Genomic DNA, 23695 nt, shown 5'->3' on the forward strand with positions numbered 1-23695 from the left:
AATATATGACTAAGTACAGTGTAAGAGGATAAAAAAAAAGACGTGAAGACGTAATGTTACCCACAGCAACAAACTATGAAAGTAGTGCTGGATGCCTGCACTTGCTGACTTTTGTGAAATAATACGTTAAAACAGTGCCGATCTAAAACACTGCCATTAAACATGCTGAGTGATCATGAGATCATAACTTATTTTAGCAATAAAACGCAGCTGCACAACACTTTAACAAACTTACTTGGCTCAAATACTTTGGGTGTAACAGTAAAACTATTTGGCAATAAATAACTGCATTGGAAAAATGCCAAAAAAGGATCAAGGCCCAAAGTAAATGCCAGCAACCCTATAACACTTTTGCTCACAGAGGGACACTGAAAACTTATCAGGCCTCAAGACATTTTAATTATTTCTTTTTTTTGTATATAAAATTTCCATAACAGTGCAGAATATCAAGTTTGTTGCATCAGCTGGGTCTACTGAACCAGTCACAGTTGATTCAGTGGTCCAAAAGGCGTCAAACCCAGTACTGATTCTGTCTGAGGGTTGGTGTGGCAGGGGAGCACCGATGAGTACTACCATGGTCCAAAGGAGTCCAAGTACAGAGAAGCAGTGGAGAATCAGGGGGCGCCATTGCTGGTACCAAGGCAGCACTATGCATTGCCTCTAGAACAGGGCTTACAGGACACCTCGGAGTAAGTGGGGTCACAACGACAGAGGGGACAGTTAGGCTTCTCTCAGGCTGTCCCAGATAGGGACTATGCGGAACGATGTCCTCCCCAGAGTTCTCTGGTATATCCGGGATCATAGCAGGCTGGGCCCGTTTCTCTCTTCTGTGCCTGAAGACCAGGATGAGAACAACCAGGATGACGATGAGAAGAAGGCAGGCCAAGAGGGGCAGGATGATCAGCAGAGGGTCGGATGCAGGCCTTGGCAGAGACTCCACCCTGACCGGAGGGTTCCTTGGGGGATCGTCGTGTTTGCCTAGCGTGGACTTGGGTGCAGTGGAAATTGTGGACCTGCTTCGTGTGTGGTTCCCCCAACGGTGCCTTGATCGGGTTTTTGGAGGGATCCTATGTGGTCTTGTTGTTGGATGAGTATGCGATGGATGGTTCATGGAGGACACAGCATCGGGGGTTCTGTTAGTTGAAGGATTTCTGGTCGGCTGCACTGGAGTTTCTGCAATAATATGCTTTCCTGTCTTTGGGTCATATGGTAAGACCACGTAAACAAACTCTCCTTTTGCAGGCTGGACATTTGTTGCTTTCAGGAGGAACACAAAGGAGTCATTAAGTACATTAGCTGTTACATTCTGCCTGACTGCTGTTGCGTTGTCATATATAGCTGTGAAGTTGATGTGTTCCTCAATTGCTACCCTCCCTTGTTCAATGTCGGTAAAGGAGAATGATTGCACAGCCTGTGAGGGACCACCCAAGCCATACGCTGCCTTTACTAGCTTGCCATGTTTTGGAGGGATGATGATTTCAAAAATCGGGTCACTGGCACTGATGGAAGCCAGCTCTGTGGCATCTAGAACATCCTTCCTTAGCTTCACTGGGACACCATCAGCAATCCGGACGTGGTCTCCAAGATGAATCAGTGGCTTGACTGTGATGTTAACCTCTTGATTAGTCAAGTTGCTCTCAGCAGTGAGAAGAGCCAACTCAAAGCTGTCCTGGGAGGAGGACAAATCTGTCATGTGATAGGATACTTTCCCCAACCGAAGGTCCTCCTGATCAAAGCATATGGCTACCTCATCCATAATCATGAGCCTGCCATGACTCGGTGGTGATGTAACGTGATATTTTATGGTCATGTTTTTCTTGTTGGTTACTGCAGCCAGGTGCTGAAGTGTCAGGGTCACGGTAGTCTGCCCTTGCACAAGAGACAGTCCCGTGTTATTTACCACAGTGATGGTGACATTGTCAACTTCTAAGTTGAAGAGCTTGTAGAGCGGATGGTGAAAGCCATCGGTTACACTGAAGTAGAATATTCCTGAGGTGGGATGGCCCTCTTGAACAAAGTACACTCTTCCATCGTTCACATCAGCTTGGGTGAAAGTGATTGTAGACTCATTTAACCTACTTTCCAAGGCCAAGAAGCCGTTGTTGGGCTTGCTGATTACAGTGTAGTGGATGTCCTCAGGTGGAGTGTCCAGGTCTTCCACTTGAAGGTTTTCAGGACCTAGTGCTACAGAGTCCCCTTTGACCACCCTCAGACCAGGGGCTTGGGTTTTGAAAAAGGGAGGCTGATCGTTCACAGGTGTTACAGTGATGTTGAATGACTCAGACACCATAAGGTCTGTGTCTTGTGGTCGCTGAGTAGGTTTACCTTTATGATTCAACCACACATCAAAGTGAAAGATGTCAGAAGTGGTCTCTGAGTCATCATGCACATACGTAATTCCATATTTGTTGAGGATGAACTGTGAGAAGTTGGGTTTTTCACGGGTTAGGTTCCGCTCGCCCACAACGATTGTACCGTAGCGTGGTAATGTGGTTACTCCATACCAGATTTCATAGGAGTGGCGCTCCTCTTCAGGCAGTTTTCCCAAAAGGTTTGAGGCATCCAGCTTGGACTTATCTATTGCAACTCGACTGCCTTCAGCCACAACAGCACCTGACATTACAAGCACACAAAGGAAGACAGTCATTCAGACTAAATCATAGTCGTTATCATGACCAGTGTTGATAAGCACGTGTGTACACACTCCTTTTTAAAGGGCAAGTCTGAATGGTCTGAATAGTTCCTGTTTATTTTTTTTAGCATTTTTAATGTTAGCATTAATGGCCAGACCTCCCCATTATATCTTCCCAACAGTACGAGTGCTTACCACTATTGGCAAGCAGTACAGTCCTGTGCTCTGGGCCTGTGTTGTCATAGGAGATGTGGATGTTAAAGGTGTGAGGTGGGAGGGATGCAGGGGGAGAAAATGAGGTGAAGATGAAGGAGTCTGTCGCTGCCCATCCCACCGGTTCAGTGTGTTCATAAAGGATAATGCCAGCCTTCACCTGGGCAACAGAACAAAGAACAGCAAGATTATAATTTAAGACAGTAATTAGTAATTAATAAGTTTTTTTTTTTTAATCCCAGTTGCCTTTTATATTGTGTAAAATATGTCCTAACAGTTTGTCCATTCGTCCTAAGTTTTCACAAAGACAAAATACAATACAAAAATATCTGCATTTTGACATTATACAGTTGCACGCTAATGTTGATGCCCCCAGTCAAATTACATAATTTTGTTAATTTTCTAAGTGAAAATAAGTTAAAACATTCTCTACAGAGAACACACTTCCACAGAGTTTAATGCACAATTACTTATTTGCTAATTTTAAAGTGGAATTCTTTTTTTAAAGTGGAATTTTTTTCAAAAATTCTGCATAATAACTAATAATATAGTTCCATAACTAAGGTTTAAACAAAGTCATTTAGAGTGGTTTGATGTGAAATGGTTCATTGTGTAGAAACTTACCCACTCAAATTTCTTTATGGGGGTCGTGGTGTCTACAACACAAATGTAGTCAATTTATTTACTGTCCAAACCCACCAGTGAACCTAGACGTGTCGTCCAAGTTTTTATATGTAATGTTGTTGATGAAAAACCAGTGATAAATCAGAAAACATTTCTTTAATTTTCTTTGAGGACTGGTTTATTGCCTTAGGACACCCTGCATGTACCTCTCCACCATGAAATGTACTTAAAAATGATATTTTAGGACAAATCTCAAAACTGTTAAACAATTTATCAGGTGTCACACAATGTATTTGTAATCATTGCATGCAGTGGCTTTTTGTGAGGTAGCTTCTAGGGGCATTTATATCTGGTTCCTATTATCACAATTATGAAAAAATCTAAGCAATTTAAGTTTCTCTAAAAGGGATTATTTCATGTCAAATCACTCTGAATGACTTTGTTTGCATCTTAATCATTTAATTACACAGAAATTTTGAAAATTCGGTCAAATTACCCTTTAACATATTGAAAAAAGTGAAAAAAAAACATAAAATGTGGCCTGTGCAAAAGTTATGGGACATTTTACATTTCATGTTATGTGTTGGCAATATGGCAAAAATATATCACAAAAATGAAAGATATTTTCATGATACACAATAAACATCATAATACTAAGACACACAGATACAAGTAATGCCATTTAAAACTGCCTTAAAAACTCATAATGATTATTCAAGGTTTCACATACTGTACTGCATTGAAGCAGTTAATTTTTTTGAATGAAACCCAGTTGCTCAGTGTCTTTAGGCATTCACAATATCCACAATATGCTCAATTTTTTGTATTTTAAGAGTGTTCTCTATTGAGGATGTGTTATCTGTTTACCACTTATATTAACAAACAGTAAACTGACAGGGTCGTGTACAGACAAATACAAACGTATGTCCAAATCAAATGTCTGATTTGAAACACACCATGTTCTGAGTGAATGTGGATATTTGCTTTGCTTCTGTGGAATTGTCCTCTTGTGTTCTGACCAGTCTGCCCAATTTTGGTGGTGAGGTGACAGAATAGATGATGGTGCGGTTCCCATGAATGTCTTCATAGTCATTGGTGACGATCAGCAAGTCTTCTACGGAAATCAAGTTTGAGGAACCTGAAAAAAAAGGAACTGGTCAGCTAATCTCGCACATTCTGCCTCCGCCATTGCAACATGTCTACTTTTGTCACGATCTTGCAAACAAAACCCTGATAAACCTTACAAATGATACTTTAACAGCCAGAAGCATGAATGGTTATGTCAAAGCACAGGTAAACACAACAGTTATTGCAACAAGGAACCAGCAAAATTACCTGGAAACACTCTTAGTTCGCGGTTCCTCTCCAGACTGAGGACTAGAGACTTGGCAGTGATGCTGAAGATTTGCCGTGGGGCAAAGTTTACTCCATCATTGACCTGGAAGTGAAATCCACCAGACAAGGGTCCTATTGAGGAAAAACTCATCTTATTAGTAGTTTGTATTCCAAGATTAAGTCATAAATCAGCATTCATTGTCATTTTAGAGTAAGCGTTGGGCAATATGATGATATTTTATAGTTATCGTGATCATTTATGTTACAATAAGCTTTTCTGAGCATATCGTGGATATTATCAGTACTTAAAGAACACTAAGTACATTTATTTACAAAGTAAGCATAATTAAGCCTGTTTCATTGGATTTAGTGCAGTACAGTTAGTAAAACATTGGATAAAAATCATTTGTTATTGTAGGTAGTTGCAGGTTTATTATTATTATTGTTACAGTATTTTTATTTGCGGAACTACAGGTTCTATTTTGTATGTTTCAACTTATTAAATCTCAGGAAAAACTAAAAACTGTGATGCACATCATGTATCGTGAACATGTCTTGCAGTATCATGGCATCATTTTTGTCATATCCCCCACTCCTATTTCAGAGCTACAAAAAGGTAACTGCACTCCCAGCAAAGCAAAGGGGGGGGTGTTTGTATTATGTTCTTGCTGTCAAATTCAGAGTGAGTACTCAGAATAAACTACATTTTGCACTAACTATAGGAAATATGTCTTGAATCTCTACATCATTTGTTTACACTGTTTAAATGTAAAGGTGCTGTTTGATGTCACTTCTCACCACTGTGTACGAACACCAGCCGTCCGTGTAGGATGTGTGCCTGGGTGAAATTCAAGACAGGCCTGGAGGGGGCGCTCTTCAGGGCCAGGTGCCCATTGCTTGGGGGAGTGATGATAAACTCCAGACTCTCTGGAGGTGAGTCACGGTCCTCAGCGCTCAGTTCTTCTGTGGTGATTTCAGTCATGGAGTCCACCCACACCTACAGTAATCAAATGAAATTTCATTTTGCACCACTGGAACCTGACACAGACAGTCGTATGGAAAAGTCTAGACACTCGGATCTGGAAAAAACATAAAATGCGGCCTGCGCAAAAGTAATGGCACGCTTTATGTTGTAGATTTTATGTTTTATTTTTTGCCAATATGTTAAACTCAGCATTTAAATTGTGAATAGAATTGTGGACTAAAATTTGTGGGAAAGTGCCATATTTACGCCAGTTTGTTCCCTTATTTTCACTTAAAAATGATAAAATATGTCAATTGACCGGGAGTGTTCAAGCTTTTGTTTCTTGTTAATGTCCAAACAAAAACATTCTTAGCTTTTACTGTAAATTAATTTAAACATTTTTTTATTCCAAGTGATTTTGTACCATTTCTGTTTGTCCATTTATCATGAGCTTTTCACACAATGTAAAGAACAGTCACCATGTAAATATCAATAAAAATGTGTGCTGTGCAAATCACTGCAGTATTGAGCGTGTACGATGTGTCTTGAGCCTCCTGTTGGACAAACTGAGCATTTCATTTCTAGACTGAAATAATTCAACTACTCAAACTGTTCACTCTAACTGTGTCCATCATTAAATAATGATCTATATATAATAGGGCACAAATACATGATTGGATATACTCTGGAATATTTTCCACTGCAAAAAGCATTAAAACAGTTCATATTATCATCTCTACAACAGACCCAAGAACCTCCATACAGCACCTGCAACACATGGAACATGCATGCAGTGCGTAACTTCACTCAAAGGGGAATTTCTTTTCAAATTGTCTGCATAATTAAAAGGTTAATATGTAAACAAAGTCATTTAGTGTGGCTTGGTGTGAAATGCTCTATTCTAGTGTATTGTTCTCAGTGGTGATAGGAAGTGTTTAATGCCTCTCAGGATGGTATTTATTTTTTAAATAAATGTGTGACTTTGTTAATACGTTTCAAGTTTGTTGTCGGATGCTTGGGACGTTCTTTTAAGATTCTATTAAGTTTTGGCCTAAAATATATTAGTTTATGTTAATTTATAGTGGAGGAGTTCATACAGGGTGTGGTGATAGGAACCAAACATCTGAAGAGTTTAATGCCTCTAAACTACAAGATTATAAATATGCTGCCTGATGTCTTAGAACTTGTTTTGCTATAGTTTTGAGAAGCTTTTGGGCCTAAAACAAATTTTTAAAATCCATTCATGATTGAGAGATACATGTAGGGTGCTGGGAGGCAAAATAGTTCACACAGAAAACTTAGTTTTCTGATTTACTGCTATTTTACCATCATCTACATTACATCTAAAATTCAGAAGACACGTGTAGGTTCATATGTAGGTTTTGGATAGTTTATAAAAGGGCCATATTTGATTTCTTTTACTACCACTGTAAAGAAATTTGTAAGTTTTCTACAAAAAAGCATTATATCTTAGTGAATTAATTATGGAGAATGTTTGAAAAATGGGTGGAATTTCCTATTAACATGGAGATTAATTAATCTCCATTCCCTCAAGTTATCAAAGCAATGTACAAATTTTGAAAGATGCAGAGTCTCACTAAATCTTCCACTGTAAATTTCACAACATCTAACATTTAAACTTCAAAATAAATAACATCAAGATGAACTCCAGCATTCTCACTGCTAAGGCACATAAACTAAAGAAAAAGCTTAGACAGGGTGCAGAATTCATGCAGTTATGACTTCTCATCACCTACGTGCATCTGTATCATAACACTCCACACAAAGCTGCACACACACAGATGGGGCCCCTATTACAAACAAACCCACCAAATCTCAATGCGGGGGGATAAAGTGTGGAATGCAAAGAATCCAGACAGATAACCCAGACAAAACCACACCTCAGCTGTGACACGTGCATACACGACTAAACTGTATATCGTCACTGTCCAAAGAAAAACAAGTATCTCCATTTTCATTTTTCTACATCATTTGAGCACAAGAGCTTCCCTTTACATTGCGTGAAAATTTAATGATGAATGGATTAACATAAACGCTCCAAAATAGCTTGGAATAAAATCTTTTTACACTAACTTACATTAAAAGTAAAGAGTGTTTATGCCTTCTGCTGAAAAGTTGCCTTTTTGGAGATACGACGATATTCATATCAATGTTGTCGAAACAAACTTTACAGGAGAGGGGAAAACACTTTTTTAACTTTGAATGGAAGATAATGGAACAAGATGGTTTCCAAGTACTTTTGGAGCCTTTCTATTGGTCCATTTATCTTGAAATCGTAACACACTCTAAATGGCAGCTGGATTTATGTAATTTCAAATTACATAAAAAAAAGCGACAAAAATGGAGATACAAAGTTTAGCAACGATTTATAGTTTATATATTGCACTGTATACACCTATACAGTACTGTGTCATAGTCTTGGCACCAAAACAAATAGTTTGAAACCACTGGATTAGACTGTGGATTAGGAAGATAACAGAATTTCTCAGTCTGATTCAATGAGCTATGAGAAATAATTAACATAAGAAAAATGTAATTTATGAAACTACAATATGCATTTGTGTTCACCAGTGATCACTGCGACTTCTAAGGGTTAAACTGAAACGGTTACCTTGGTAACCAGTGAATCCTGCTTTGTAGTACCTACATGAGGTTTCACAGTGGCAGAACATGAGCATAATCAATTCAGCCGTGTGATAAATTCAGCACAGACTGCGCAGATAATTGAAGGGATATCATCATCAGAGCAGATGAGTGTTTTTTTTCACAGTCAGCTCACCCTCAGGATCCTGTTGACGACTATAACAGGAGGCTCATCGTTTACAGGCGTCACAGTCACGTGTATGACGTGAGGCAGGCTCTGCTTGCGGAGGTCTGTGTCATTCGCAACCAGCGTGAAATTGTCTGCTGTCGTCTCGCTGCCATCATGGACATAGTAGATGAACTCATGTTCAACCTGTGCAGTAGATAAATAACCCTGTCATTAAAGGAATGAATATGTTTTATCAGTGTGTATGCATATACAGCGCAGTGCAAAAAATCTGAAAGCTGGGATTTTTCATTTAAGCCTGTATGTAAAACAAAGCAAAGTTTTGTTTAGAAAGAAATATTTAGAAGAAATATTCCAGATTCTGCACTATTTCAAGGTCACTACTCAAATACACAAATGTGTGACTATGTTGAGGCCTTTGCAGAAAAAGGTCAGATTTTTTTAGTCTCTTTATCTCTTTCATTGAAGCTCGTGTTCACAAGTCTCAGGTAGTTTTGATCTATTCATCAGAGGCCAGAGTCCAGCTCAAATGCTCACTGTCATTAAACAAGAGGACAAACCAAAAACCAAGAAATTCTGGAATTCATGTTAATATTTTAAAGATTCAACTTTTCACTCAAATTATTATGCCGGTAATATAATTTGTAATGAAGAATGAGAAAAAAGCAAAGTGGAACCATTTTCACTACTGGGGTCAGACTTTGGACACCACAGTATAACACCATTTAAAAGTTGAGAATTGCTTGTCACATTTACAGAATGTGTTGGTGTATCCAATAATAATGTATACAATGTTGATTTAAGTATTTTAAAGTAGACATAAGGTGTTCTTTGATGCTTTATTCAATATTTCAAATTTTTAGGAACAACAAGAAGTTTCTAAATGATACCACATACTATACTATATCGAACGGTAAATATGTATACTACATTAGTAAGGTGTGGAGGATCATTGGATGTAGTCTTTCCACACTTCAGGACGTCCACAACAGCAGAGTGATAAAGCATGCTCGAAAAAATAGCAGCTGACCGCTCTCATCCTGGATATCAACTCTTCTAGCCACTCCTCTCTGGTAGAAAATTCAAGAAAATCAAAACCAGCACAGCTAGACATGCCAACAGCTTTTCCCCCAAAGCTGCAGCACTCCTTAACCACACTGGACACGTCACACTTTAAATGTGAACTTAAACTGAACCTGAACTTCCCTGTAACATAATGCTTATTTGTACAACTGTACAGATGTAAATCTTTTACAAATGTTATTTCACTCTGTAATATTCTGTACATTATAGTTATTATAAGTCTACTTAGACCTGCATATGTATAGATATTCACACATTTCTTTAGCTTCTCTCACATTGTCACTTTGCTATTCTATCTTATTCTTCATTTTATTTATTGTATTTTTATTTTATTCTCTTCTTCCTTTAGTGGAATATTTGTTACTAGTCTGTGTGCTTGTGATCTGCTCAGTATGTTACATGTCATACATGTGTTCACTCACCAAGACAAATCCCTTGTATGTGAAACATATTTGGTGAAATAGTGATTTTGCTTCTGATTATAATTATATTTCTATATTTACAATAATCTGTCACATAATGAAGTATGTCAAGTTATGTGCCTTGTGATTTGATCACCGCTCTTAATTTTATTATAGTTTTCTTCTTGATGTCATACAGCATGTAACAACGTCTTTTTACAGCTTTCTATGAATTCTTTGAAAGCTTTGAAGTTGTACAGTACTAGCATCACACTGGAATCATTTTATGCATGTTTCAGCAACAAAAAAAGGTTTTATATTATTAAAAACAGTACTTTCAAACTTTTGAACCATAATTACAAACTTTTGAATCATAGTGTCCATCACGTTAATACTAAAAATAAATAAGATAAAGGAGAATACTACTCATTTTTCAAAAAAAAAAAAGCGTAATTAGATTAAAAGCTGCAAACCACTGTCTTAAAATGGATTTCCCCAGATTTTCCAAAGCACCTGCATAATTAACCGCTTAAATGGCCAGCGCCCACCGGCAGGCCCAAAGTTTTATTACACACTTATATAACCTAAGAATAGCTTAAGCTAAGTTTGCATTGAAGTCCCTGTAGTTACTGAATAAGAAGACTTAGTATATAATAAACCTGGGATTAAGGGATTGAGATGTAAACAAAGTCATTCAGAGTGGTTGGGTGTGAAAAGCTCTTTTGTAGAGAAACTTACAGAGTCTGAATTGTTCACAGTGGTGGTGATAGGAACCAGACATCTACAGAGTTTGATGCTCTAAAATTACCTAACAGAAAGTTATTACAGGAAACAGTTATGAAAACTGAGACATTGTTTTATGATAGGTTAAAGTACATTCATAGCAGAGAGATACATGCTTGTCATCTGAATGACTTGTTTACATTGCACCAATTATTCGATTAATTGAATTTTATTTTCAATTATGATTATGGCATCCAACGATTATGAAAACAAGACAATTGAGATAAAACGATGATTGTGCCGCATTCCATTTTGCAACGATGCTCTCTTTAAATCCAGCACATCCCTTTTCTTTACAGTGGTGCACTTTCACCCCTCCCTAAAACCCATATTCACCTAATTTATTTTTATTTATTATTTTCATATATGTTTAGTAGTTTTCAATAGGCTGTGGAAGTACACTACAACACAATCTTATTTATCTTTATTTATGTTTTACATTCTTTATTTAAATGTATGTATGTACATATATAATATACTATTTATTTTAATTAGCTTTTTTACATTTTTTATTTGTTTTTCACTTCAAGATTTTTTAAACGTTTAATAAATGCATGATGATGTTTCCAAGGTCAATGGCTAATTGTGTTAAATAATCATGATCTCAGTATTGTCCAAAATAATTATGATTATAATTTTTGCCATAATTGAGCCACCCTGGGTTGTCCCACACCATCTGGGCTTACACTGTACTTTATACAGTAAAGAGAACATCGAAAACAAAGAAGAAGCTGACCTGCATCCTGGTGAAAGACGGAATAGGAACTCCAGGGATCCTTGAGTGCTCTATATGACCATGATGTGGACCCTCTATTACATGATACTGGAAATGGAGTCCTTTGAAGTGTCTGCTTGTGACCTTGATGACCTCTTGAGTTAGGGCCTTTGAAGATCCCTCTTTCAAGGTTAGGTTTGAAACTTCTAGCGGTATGTGCAACGGGATAATCTCCACTGAGACTATGAGGTCACTGACTGTGAGAATCCCGTTGGTGACATCCAGTGAGAAAGAGTCATTGGAATGTCCATGTTTCACTTGCACATACTGCATGTGTCCTGTATTGATGTCTCCCTGAGAAAAAGTTTGAATGGGCTTTTCAAGTGTTCCTTGGTAGTGGTCCTCTCCTTCCACATAACGCCGTAGGAAGCCATACGAGGCAGGAGTCTTCACTGAATACACAATCTCATCTGGTGTGCTGTCCTCATGAACCACCTGGAGCAAAACAGACCACTCAATCATGAAAGGGGCATTCCAGCCTAAAAGTAGAGTTTAACATGTTATTCGTTGTGTTATTGCATGGTGTTTACAGCATTACAGTTGCTTGCAAAATTTTGAACACCCACAGTTAAATAATATGTTTTTGTTGATTTATGTATATATATAGAGAGAGACTGTGTATTCCTCAGCCTCATTGATTTGACAGAGGAGTTCACAATTTTATATAATTTTCATGTCATCTGTGTCCCCTTACTATAACACCCAGCATGCGTTATGTAAATGCAATATATAACCTAATAAACCCCCTGAATCTATCAAAATCAGCATACTGGGGGGGTCCCTGAAAATAAACATATTATGACGTTATGCTGTCCATTAGGAAAAAGCAGATGCTCAAATCCAAATTTAGGGAAAGGTCATTGTTTAGCTGCTTCACCCACAATCTGCAAACTTCTGTCTTATTATTTCTAACTAACTAGAGATGCAGTGCTGGTCTGTCTCAGGGTGGTACTGTAGCAAATTGATTCACCCAGTTGATCCTTCATAGCCTAGCAAGTATAACTATGCACGAAATACCTCAGAAAAACTTTAAAATGTGCTGTAGCACATTTGTGAATCTGGACATTTGCCCAGTTTCCCAATAGACTGGTGGAAAGAGTGAACTGTTATTCATTTTTCAAACTAAGACAAAAAAGGAGATGTTTAAGATTTCAATTAATACGTGGAAGACCACATTACCAAGCTAGAAAATCTAGCATTTTCAGAAGAAGAATTGTGAAACCAATCAGCACCACTATGGCCGCAGACCAACACTGGGGAAACCAGACAACACGGGATCCCCTGAATACCAGAGCTATTTCGCACACTGGATATAGTGACAGTAACACTATTTTATTTTGGCCAGAATATGTACCAGAAATGGTTGTGTCCCAAGCATGGCAGACTCTGGGCTGTTTATTAAAATATCTACCTGTTTGGTGGCTAAAAGATAACTTTACTGACTGATTTAAAACTAAGGCTATTTTAACCCCTTTATGTTACAAATAGCATGATTGATAGTGATGTAATACAAACCTCAAGTTCCTTTTTGTGAATTTTAACTGGTTTTCCTTCTTCCACCAGTACAGAGTTGTTGTGTATGACTTGCGGAGGGCGCTGATGACTTTCAAGGTACACCTTCACTGACACAGTCACATCCAAACGCAGCCCATTTACTGAGGCAGTAAAGCTGAAAGTGTCCATCATGTTCATGCTGTCATCATGATGATACATGACATGTGCTGCCTTCACATCATACAGCGTAAAAGCATCACCCTCCACACCATCACAGAGTAGAGTTCCATAACTTGGGGGATGAAATATTTCAAAAAGCACATCCTCATCACTTCTGATGTCCACATTGGTGGTAACGCTGAAGTTAGCAGGTCTCAAAATGACCTCCTTGCCTTTCTGGACCAGAAGACCAGTGTTGTTGGCCACCTTCAAATATGGGTCCTGGGCACTGACTTCCAGCAGTGTTGAGGTATAGTGCTTACCATCTGTTATGAAGAGAACAAAGCGACCGAAGCTGACCCCTTTGTGGACAAACAGCACTCTCTTTTCTTCAAGATCCCTCTGATGGAATTGGTAAAGCTTGTGGGATGTGTCATTTACCCAGACTAGCTCCCCCATGGGGATTCCCCGCCTGGTATAAAGGAGCTGTCCATCATCGTAGTCTGAATCAGGGTCATGGTAACAGAGGTCCTCCAATGTCAGCAGCCTCTGACTGTCACGGGCAACATGAAAAACTTTATCTACGACACGGACAGGTTTTTCATCATTGACCAACTGGATGGAGATGTTGAAAGTACCCTCTGCGACTGGAACTTTGTCTTTCAGAGGTGACAAGAAAACACGGAACAGGAATGCATCATGTGTGGTTTCACTATCATCGTGAACATACAAGATACGGTCCTCCAGAATATCCTGGTTGGTAAACTCCACTATGTTGTCACTGCTGGTGGTGGAATTGGAATGGTTTATTCTCGCTATTTTCCCATGTTGAGGGCTGCTTGTGATAAGGTAATGGACATCTCTGGAACTAAGAGTCTCTGAGAAAAGCACATGCTTGGTTATGACCTTACTCTCCCCTTCTAAGACAGAAAGACCATGGTTTCTCAAGACTATGCTATGAACATCTCCTTTGATGCCGATCCTGAAGTCATGTTTTCCAGAGCGGGAGTATTTTGAGAACACCTGGAAACTGAACATGTCCCTCATGTCTTCAAGTGCCTTCTCAAAAAGCTTATACTGGAGTTTGTGATCTGTGATGTTCCTCTGGCTGAAAGTAGAATTCTTCTTGAGGACCTCATCATTAAACAGCAAGTACCCTCTCCTTGGTAAAGTCAACAAACGTATATAAATGTCATCCTCTGACAATTTTACACCTTTTGAGACTACCCGAAATTCCTGAGGTGTCAATATGACTGCACGATCACTGTCTACCTCCATTTTACTTCTTGGGACTTTGTAATGAATCCATCGGACCCGTATCACGAAGACAACCTCATCTGTAGACAGCGAGCCAATTGTGACTTTGCACTTGATGCTGTCAGTGACATTACTCAACTGACTTGCTTGAAATGTGCTGAGATACCTGAGTCGTTCCTTTTCCAGAAGTTTCTGCGTGAAGGTGCTGGTTTGCTTCCATTCTCCACTAGAATGCAGGCGCTGCAACTCACCATAAATTGGAGGCTCTATGACATCGTACCGGATATCCATTGCTTGCATGGCCACATTCACTTGCACAGCCAGATGCTTATTACCAATGTGGGTAGCTCCACCCTGGGTCACCTCCACACCTGTGTTATTCACAACTTTGTGCTCCAATGTGATAGCCATGACCCTTAGCACAACAGTATTGCTCATTTTTTCCCCATCGCTTGCCCTGATGGCCATCCTAGAGTTCCTGATGCCTGTGTGAACATAACTCACCTTACCCAGCTCCAGATCCAAGTAGGAGAATGAATTCACAGTTTGTCCAGGGTTATCCTCAAGTTCTAGGAATCCAGCATCTGCAGTTAGGTTACCTAATAGAGTCAAAATCAGTTCTGTGGAGTTAGTATCAGGGTCCATGGCCCTGAGCATGTCCGTGGTTAGACGCCGTTTGGAGTTCTCCAGAAGAACAAAGAGGTTACCTTCTGGCAGGCTGAGTTCTGGGGCATCATTAATAGGCTCGACAGTGATGTTGAACCTGTGTAAGCGGTTCCCCTTCAGATAACCAGGCACTTCTTTCTTGCTGCTGGTGAAGACAGAAAATATGAAGAAGTCCAGAGGATCCTCAGAGCCTCCGTGTACATACATGACCCTACCGTGCCAAAGGTCCAGCATACTGAAGGTATTTTCCTCTTGATCTGGGTCAACATCGAGCCTTAGCTGCCCATGGACTGGCTGCTCCTCAATACGGAACATGATCTGGGACTGACGGATCCCAAGTTTGCGGAACTGTAGGTTCACCTTAATGTGTTTTGACTCGAGTGGCGCTCTTCCACCCTCCAGGACCTCCAAGTCTTGGAGTAGTAAGAAGGTCTGGACCTTCTTTCTGTCCACTTCAGGTTGTTCAGTGGTGTCTGGCTGAGTTGTCACAGGACTTACAGTGGTCACAGGTTCAACATGCCTCACTGGCTCACAACCTACAGACACATCTTTGGTGACCACAGCATTAGGCAGACCCATGTTTTGGTCATTAACTCTAATATTTCTAAGACAGCCTTTAAAGGAGCCTCCACCTATACGTTTCCCTACTACAGAGAGCAAGCCATTCCTGCGGACTTCCGCATGAGTGCTTGTATCCACCCCTCCCAGGAAGAGGGGTCCACTGAGCTGGAGGGGCCTAGACTTGGCCCCAAAGCTAGAATTGAGGATCTCCTCACCTACAGTTAAGTGGAGGGCCCTAGGGGCCAGATAAAGCTGCACTGAGTGCCAGCCTCCTTCATTCACTGCCGCTGTGGCGCGCAACGCAGTCTTACTTCCACCTATTCTAACAACTGCAACAAGGTGCCTGTCTCGTATCTCCAGGGCCACATAGTCCCCTTGCCCCGCCGAGCTGTACAAAAGGAGCCCTTCTTCAGCTGATGTGTAAAGCTCACATTCAAGCACCCCTTCCTGTGGAAACTCCCACACAGGCAGAGACATGTAGGCCTTGGAACTGAAGAAACTGATAGAGTCATTTACAGTGGCAGAAAACTGTGGGCTGCAGCCTAACGACACCTCATGGACCATTTTGAAGCCAGAATAAGGCCTTAAGGATGATAGAAGATTGTGTTCATTAAAGAGCACTTCATCCATGCAACCTCGAAAGCCCACAGGGCACATGTCATCGAAGAGGTAGAGCTTATCCAAACTTCCAAGACCACCTACATAGAGGCCTTCCTGGATACTGAGCTCCAAGTCAGGTCCTGGCATCCTCAGACTGCTGTGGGAGTTTTTGTCCACAGTCAGGGTAACATTATGCTCATCGTGATGAAGTTCTATGGTATGCCACATCAGATCATTCAAAGGTGCCCCTTTCTCTGACCGAAGGGTGCGCTCCCCTGATCCAAGCTCAATCCGCACCTGTGAGGAAGATAATGTTTTAATACAATGATCAACTATTGCACAAACTGAACTGACAGTGTGAAGTATAATGTCACAAACTGAACCAAGCAGGTGCTTGTGGTCCCAAAAAAAGTATTTATATATTTGTGTAGTAAAATGTATTAAATTCATTGTGTAAGGAACCTAAATGTCAAACAAAGCAGTGTTTATTTTGAACTGACCATTTGAAGACTGTAATTTTCTTTTTTGGAAAAGTATTCTTTGATAAAGTTTTAAATTATCATCATTTTAACATCATTTTTTCTTCGCAGACTTCTGCAGGTTTACATTCAAAATGTTTTTGTACACTTTTGAGCTCATGATCCCACCAGGGTTGCCAATCTTTTTAAAAAGGAAATTGTGTCATTTTATCAAATATTCAGTATAATTAAATTCTTGTGACTGTAACAAAGTCAATCAGAGTGGTTTGTTGTGAAATGGCACATTTTAGAGACACTTACCATCTCAATTTTCCTTCCTAGTGGTGGTGATAGGAACCAGGGGTTGCAATGAACATAAATACAGCCGTTTCAAAATGGCCAGTGCACGTACATGTGTCTTCAGTGTTGAGTTGATAGTAATAAAATAGTTTTAAATCTGAAAAATAACATTTTCTTTGGGTATGTTTTTCCTTACCATGCATTGCAAGTAGCTCTCCACCACGGATGTGATGTAAACAATATATTTGCAGCTAAAGGTTTATCACTTTCTGTGAGGGAGCTTTTATAGACATTAAACTCTTCAGATGTCTGGTTCCTATCAACACCACTGTAAACTATTCTAAAGGTTTATATAAAATGAAACATTTCACATCACACCGCTCTGAATGACTTTACGTCTTAATGTTTTAATTATGCAGAAATTTTGAAAAATTACTAGAATTCCCCTTTAATAGTGCAGACGGAACCACACACCACAGCGGTTGTGATAGGGAAGAGCGTACTGGGGGCGGGGTTGGGCAGGGTGCTGTGCCATATGTAATTAGCCTATGTTTTGCTGCTGTCGAGAGATGTTTTGTCTTCATGGCCTCATTCACTAGCATATCTCCTAACACACACAATGGTTTAGTCACATTAGCATTCCCAATGGCGATATTTAATGCAATTGCTATCGTTTTAGATTTAATTATTTTTAAATCTTTTATCTTTAATCCAATATGTTGAAAATAAAATTAGCATTCCATTAAATGAGAATTTTAAATGCAAGAATTAAGCCTCAAACGTCCCCCACTACCTGTCGCTTTGTTGCTTTCCAAGATCGAATGATCCACGGTCCAGCACTGGTCCGCGGTCCAGTGGTGGAAAACCCTGCATTACAGTCTGGCCAGAACTCTCCAGGGTTTCTTTACACAAAGAATCTAGCATCAGGTTCGAGTCATGATAAAATTTGTCTCCTAAACAAATATTATTTTTTTAAACATTTTATGCAGCAACCTAAAGAAATGCATCCAAGTTTACCAGTGTTTAAATGGTTCAAGTGTCCAATTACTGTACTTTAATTTAATTCCTTTAAAGAACAACAAATCAATTCAAGTTCTTCAAATCAGAAATGGTAAAATCAACAGGTAAAATATCTACTATCAGTAGCCTCAACACAGAAAACATGAGGCTACATGTTTTCAAAATGATGTCAGCAGGGGTTCGCTCTATAAGAAGCCCTCTTTGTCTGGAGGTAGCAAGAAATCACCTGTCTTTTGTTTTTACCGCCCCAGGGATCCTGAAGATAATAACTGCTGCCGTGTTTACCAGACATCTGTGGGAGGTTGGTAATTATCTGAGATTTAGGAATTATCTAGTTGGGCTGCATAAAGAGAGACTTGTAGCGGGACTGCGTTTAGATCATTTCATTTAATTAAATGTATGCACTGTCTGCTGTGTCCTTCTTTATTACTACGCAGTCCCATGGAAGAAATTGCAGGTATATGCAATGTTAGGAGCACTCCTTCAGTCTGGATTGCATTACTATTTCCAAAAAAAAAAAAATTCTTCTCCAACTATTAAAGTTTATAGAAGTCTGTGTCAGTGGTCAGTTCAAAACTGCAGAGGTTTATTTGAGCTTGCATATCAAAGTCTATCAACAACTTATATCTCACTGTATGTGCAAACTCAGCTTTAATATAAAATATGTACAGTTCTGTACAGAAGTCAGAGACCACCCTTCATTCAGAGACCACTCTGGGGTGGTCGAATCCATTGTACAGAGCGGCTTCTTTGTTTGATGTGTCTGTTTCCTTTTCTCAGTAAGGGCTTCTTGACAGCTACACATCCTTTTAGACCCATAGCGCTGAGTTGTCTTCTCACAGTGGAAGGATCGACAGAAACACCTGTGGATGTTTTCAGATCTGAAGCAGCTTGATTTTCTCCTCTCTCTCAAAGATGAAAGCTTTATCTTTCCCTAAGTGAGTGAGTTATCCTATATCTAATCTTCTCAGAAATATCTTCTGAAAAATAAATAACTTGTACTGGCTTTTGCCTGTAAATTAAATAAATGATGGGTCTCTGACTTTTACACAGTACTGTTTTTTTAACCTAAAAAAGCAAATTAGATTGAAAGGTACACTTCTGCTTTCAGAAAATTCACAGCTGATTACCTAAAACAGAGTGGCCTATTTAGACTGGGGGACACATTTTATTAACGCCTTTAAAATCCCAGGCTTAATACATACCAATGCTTAATATTCAGTAACTACAGGGACTTCAATACAAACTGGCTAAGCTATTCCTAGTTATAGAACTGTGTAATAAAATTTTGGGCCCACAGGTGGGGCTCTAACCATTTAAGGAGTTAATGAATGTAAAAGGATGCACCTGAATGCGTCCAGAGTGTAGCGCCACCCAGAGGAAGTCATTCTCCCCAGCAGCCAGGAACAGCAGGCCGTCTGGGCTGGAGGTCCGAAAGCGCACATGCAGGGAGTTTTTGTTGGACGACTCCACAGTTTTCAGCTGCACAAAACCATCTCCATAGAAAGAGGCTGTAAAGTAAGCAGGAGACTTAATCAGTAGATTGTGAGCGAATCATCATCATGATGATTTCCACGGACAATCCACACCACATCCACACCTCAAACACTCTGATCTTACTGTAACTGCAGTCTAGCAAGTCTATACCTGCACATACATACTGACATCTTGTATCTTCTATCCATATCTAGTATTATCTAATACATAATATATATATATATAAATATTCATAAACAAGTTTTCTTTGGGTACTATTTTGCCTTACAACACCCTCCATGCACCTCTCTGTCCTGCATGTATTTTAAATATTAAGGTTTAGACCAAAATGCTATCGAAAAAAAACAATATTTTAGGTATCAGATAGCGTATTCATAACCATTTCATACAATAGCTTTATGTAATTTGGCTTTTAGAGGCAATAAATGCTTAAGATGTCTATCACCACCACTGTGAACAATTCTCCATAAGTTTCTCTAAAACACATAATTTCACATCAAACCACTTTGAATGAGTTTATTTTACATCGTAATGATTCAATTAAGCAAACATTTCAGAAAATCAGTGGAAATCCACTTTAAGTCAGCGTCCTGCAGCTTTCAGGATGATGAAGATAACTGCTGTGCTCCACATGGCTACTTTATGTCAGCATGGAAGATTATATCACTGTTAAGCACTGAGCACATCCCACACATTCCTTTCCAGTGCTAGAGGCCATGAAACTCTCTCTTGGACTTGAAACACCTCTACCTCTGTCTTGTATAGCTACTAAGCAGTGCTTATGGCAAAGGCCATAAAAGTGGATTAATAATATTTGCGGTATACACAGAATCATCAGTTTGCCATGTTTTCATTGGGTATGAGACCACACAAATAAGCTAACATGAATATATAATGCAACTTCATCCTTTAATGCTCTTATAAATGTCTCATCACATCATATTTCTAAATACTCCTTCCATTATGAGAAACAGCCAGTCAGCCTAATCAACTTTGCAGCATCTGTTCCTCTTCCACTGCGCTGATGGCCTACAGCGCTTCAGATAGACTAAGTGGTTCACTGTGCACCACTCTTAATGCTTTATCTGAATTCAATTAATGTATGTTAATGCACTGAGTGCCTTTTTAAAAGCACAACAGGGCGCACATTATTTGTAGAGCAGTGTGTCAATGGTGCCAATCAGGATTAAATGTTATCTGTGGAAGAGGATAAGCTGGAAGATGAACCGTCTGAATGAATGTGTTGCGTTCTCACATCAGAGTCATGTGGTGTGGTTTGTTATTATGTTCTGAGAGCCAAGCTGTAACAGTATGATACATATTGCAATAACTGACTAGGTTCCAAGTGAAACATAGTGAAAAAAACTGTGTTCTAGATATCAACCCTTGAGAAACAGACATTGTGTGATTGATCTGTGTCATTAGTACCTACTAGCCTAAATACAAAGTCTGTTTCTGAGCTCTCTGGACATTGTGGGGGTCTATGTCATGGACATTTTTCCATTTCAGACAAAATTACTGCATCCCTTTAGAACCTCAATGACTTTTTTTGCATTTTATAAGGTAGATACAAAGATCTTGAGAGACTATAAGGAAGACTTTACCATTGTGGTGGCAAACCAGGTAGGAAAGTTGATATTTAAAGTAAAAAGTAGTCAGTTATATTGAACAACATCAGTAACACCACTGACCAGACCACCACTGACAGAATTAGCAAAATCTGGCCATTTCTAAAATATTATCAACTACCACTTCAGTTTTAAAGTCACACTGTATGTAGAAAATTACTAATAATGCATTCACGATGTTATTTTAGCTAAATTCTCAAATCACTTAGTGGTTCAGGAGTAACACCGCTGACAATCTTTTGTGGTAGGTAAATGTATCAGTAATATAAAAAGAGATTTCATTCACTCAACTTCTATGACTTAACCTTTCTGATATCCAGTCAATAAATGATTCAAAAAGACCTTTTTTTGTTGTTTTATGACATTTCTGTAACAACACTGACAAAAAATTTTAACACAGGACAGACAATAATTTCAATGCATTTTTTGCAATCTAAACTGAAAAACAAGCATCAAAATTATTGTGTAACATAAAAATTAGGACTTGGGCATCTGCTGTGACATGTTTACATGCACAACATGACATAACATCACTAGAATAAAAATTCAAAAAGAAGAATTAGCATAGTATTTTGTTGGCTAATTTGGGAACAGAACAAATAATACACAGACATGAAACTTCTGTTGATTATTCTTATTTTGAGTTCTTTTTAATGACTTCAAAGAGGGCCAGCACTTGCCACTGCAATGGTAGTATGGCCCAAATGGGTTCCTCAGTATCGGTTTATACTGCAGTACTTTTACACTGTAGTGAAAGCTTGTAGTGTCTCTGCTGACACAGTCTTCAGTCTGGCTTCAATGGGGTAAACAGCAGCATGAACGCGGATAGAGCGGATTATAATTAATCCAAAGCCAGACATGAGTGTAAGTGACTTTGTACACCAAGGTGTTGATAATATCTCAGACACGACAGCCTATGGGTTTTGCATGGTGTACCACCACTCCTGCACTCATCTGTCATTGGGGTCACCTGGGGACCAGGAGCCACAACTAAGTGAAGAAATCTTATTTTGAAAAGTCCTCAGCATCAGCAAAAGAACAGCCAAGTTTATCCCACTTTCTCCTGGATTTCAGCAGTACTTCATCTCTCATTACTTAAGAAAGTTTAAGGGGAATTTTTCAAATCTTCTGCATAATTCTATCTTTGTTATGTCAACAAAGTCATTCAGAGTGGCGGTTTGTTGTGAAGTGGTTAACTGTAGAGAAACTTACTAACTCTGATTTCTTTACAGTGGTAGTGATAGGAACCAGGGGTCACAATGAGCAAATATAGCCATATATACATGGAATTGTCCTTTAAAGCAGCACATGAGAGACTTTACGGTGCTGAATGATTCCCCCCTAAGGAGTCATCACTGTAAGGCTCAAATTTAGTAGGAACTGTGTGGAGAACTTTGGTGAGCGTCTAAAGTCAATCCATGATGCGCTGTACTGTATGAAGTGCTAAACACTTTATGAAGACATGCATCACCACACTGTCCATAAAGCACTTAATGAGTGAATCAGGTCATCCGCCCCTGCTGCTACACGACAGGGGGGTTCTTCACTATGATCCATAATAACTCACCTCCGTGCCCCCGTCCTCTCAGCAAACACAGCAGCAAAAACAAGTTCCACAGCAGGCTCCTCGCGAGCGGAACACAGTTCAGCATGTTTCATATCAGGACGCTTCCATTCACAGAGCAGTGATTCGCAGGGAGCTGCTGTTTTCTGAGGGAGGTCTGTATCGTCCAGCGCGCATTCTCAACTTCACACTTCACACTCAGATCACTGTACCTGCGCGTCACGCGCAGCAGAGTCAAGCCCCGCCTCCTGGATACAGCGCCGTACCATACCACTGTTATTATTACTCTACAGGTTATTAACCAGCAGCCTTTTCAGATCAGAGAGTCAGAGATCTATCTATCTATCTATCTATCTATCTATCTATCTATCTATCTATCTATCTATCTATCTTCGGATTCAGTTGTTGTAATGTTTGTGCATCTTGTAGGTTATGAATGAAATTCTTGCCCTTTTTAATTTCCCACTAAAATACCTTTGTAAATCAATAAGGCTATTTAAAGTATTTTCCTTTGACCATTTATAAATAATACACTATGATCTAGCTATGAAGCATTGGGTAAAATCAGAAAAGACACAAGAATTTATTAAAGTGTATTGTTACCTGATGGCTGATGGTATAAATATATACATTCAAATGTACACTACATTGTCTACTTGTCGTATTAATAATAATAGTTTTAGTCAATAATTAACTTATTATAATATTTAATACCTGGTCCATTATTATATTACAATAATGTATGATAAATAATATAAGCTAAACACCACAATTAGTGTTTTTAATCATAAGGAAATATTTTCACATTTAAGATATTTCAAGCGTAAAAAATATTGTGGGCTGGAGGTTAGGGAACCAGCCTTGTGACCGGAAGGTCGCCGGTTCGATCC

The 23695-nt window shown here is 39.2% G+C and overlaps 1 protein-coding gene across 1 annotated transcript; it reads right to left on the reverse strand.

The window, feature by feature from the left end:
- Window positions 1-223: 223 nt before the first annotated feature.
- On the reverse strand, window positions 224-22973 carry LOC118825142 (chondroitin sulfate proteoglycan 4-like). The gene is made up of 10 exons (XM_036595691.1): window positions 22809-22973; window positions 19464-19627; window positions 13117-16635; window positions 11563-12036; window positions 8569-8745; window positions 5603-5801; window positions 4805-4936; window positions 4426-4607; window positions 2828-3005; window positions 224-2613 (listed from the first exon to the last, which is right to left on the reverse strand). Exons 1-10 carry the CDS (start codon window positions 22891-22893, stop codon window positions 512-514), a joined length of 7212 nt encoding a protein of 2403 aa, XP_036451584.1. The 5' UTR covers window positions 22894-22973; the 3' UTR covers window positions 224-511.
- Window positions 22974-23695: the final 722 nt, after the last annotated feature.

This window comes from Colossoma macropomum, unplaced genomic scaffold, assembly GCF_904425465.1.
Source record: "Colossoma macropomum unplaced genomic scaffold, Colossoma_macropomum, whole genome shotgun sequence".
NCBI classification, from domain to species: Eukaryota; Metazoa; Chordata; class Actinopteri; order Characiformes; family Serrasalmidae; genus Colossoma; species Colossoma macropomum.

Bases quoted from the DNA above. Each gene is read 5' to 3' on its own strand.
- LOC118825142 (XM_036595691.1), bottom strand. From the start codon at position 22,893: ATGCTGAACTGTGTTCCGCTCGCGAGGAGCCTGCTGTGGAACTTGTTT. The intron at 12,037-13,116 runs GTTTGTATTACA...GTTTTGCTCCAG, and splicing joins TTCACAAAAAGGAACTTGAG to GTGGTTCATGAGGACAGCAC. The intron at 4,608-4,804 runs GTAATTTTGCTG...CTTTTTTTTCAG, and splicing joins CGAACTAAGAGTGTTTCCAG to GTTCCTCAAACTTGATTTCC.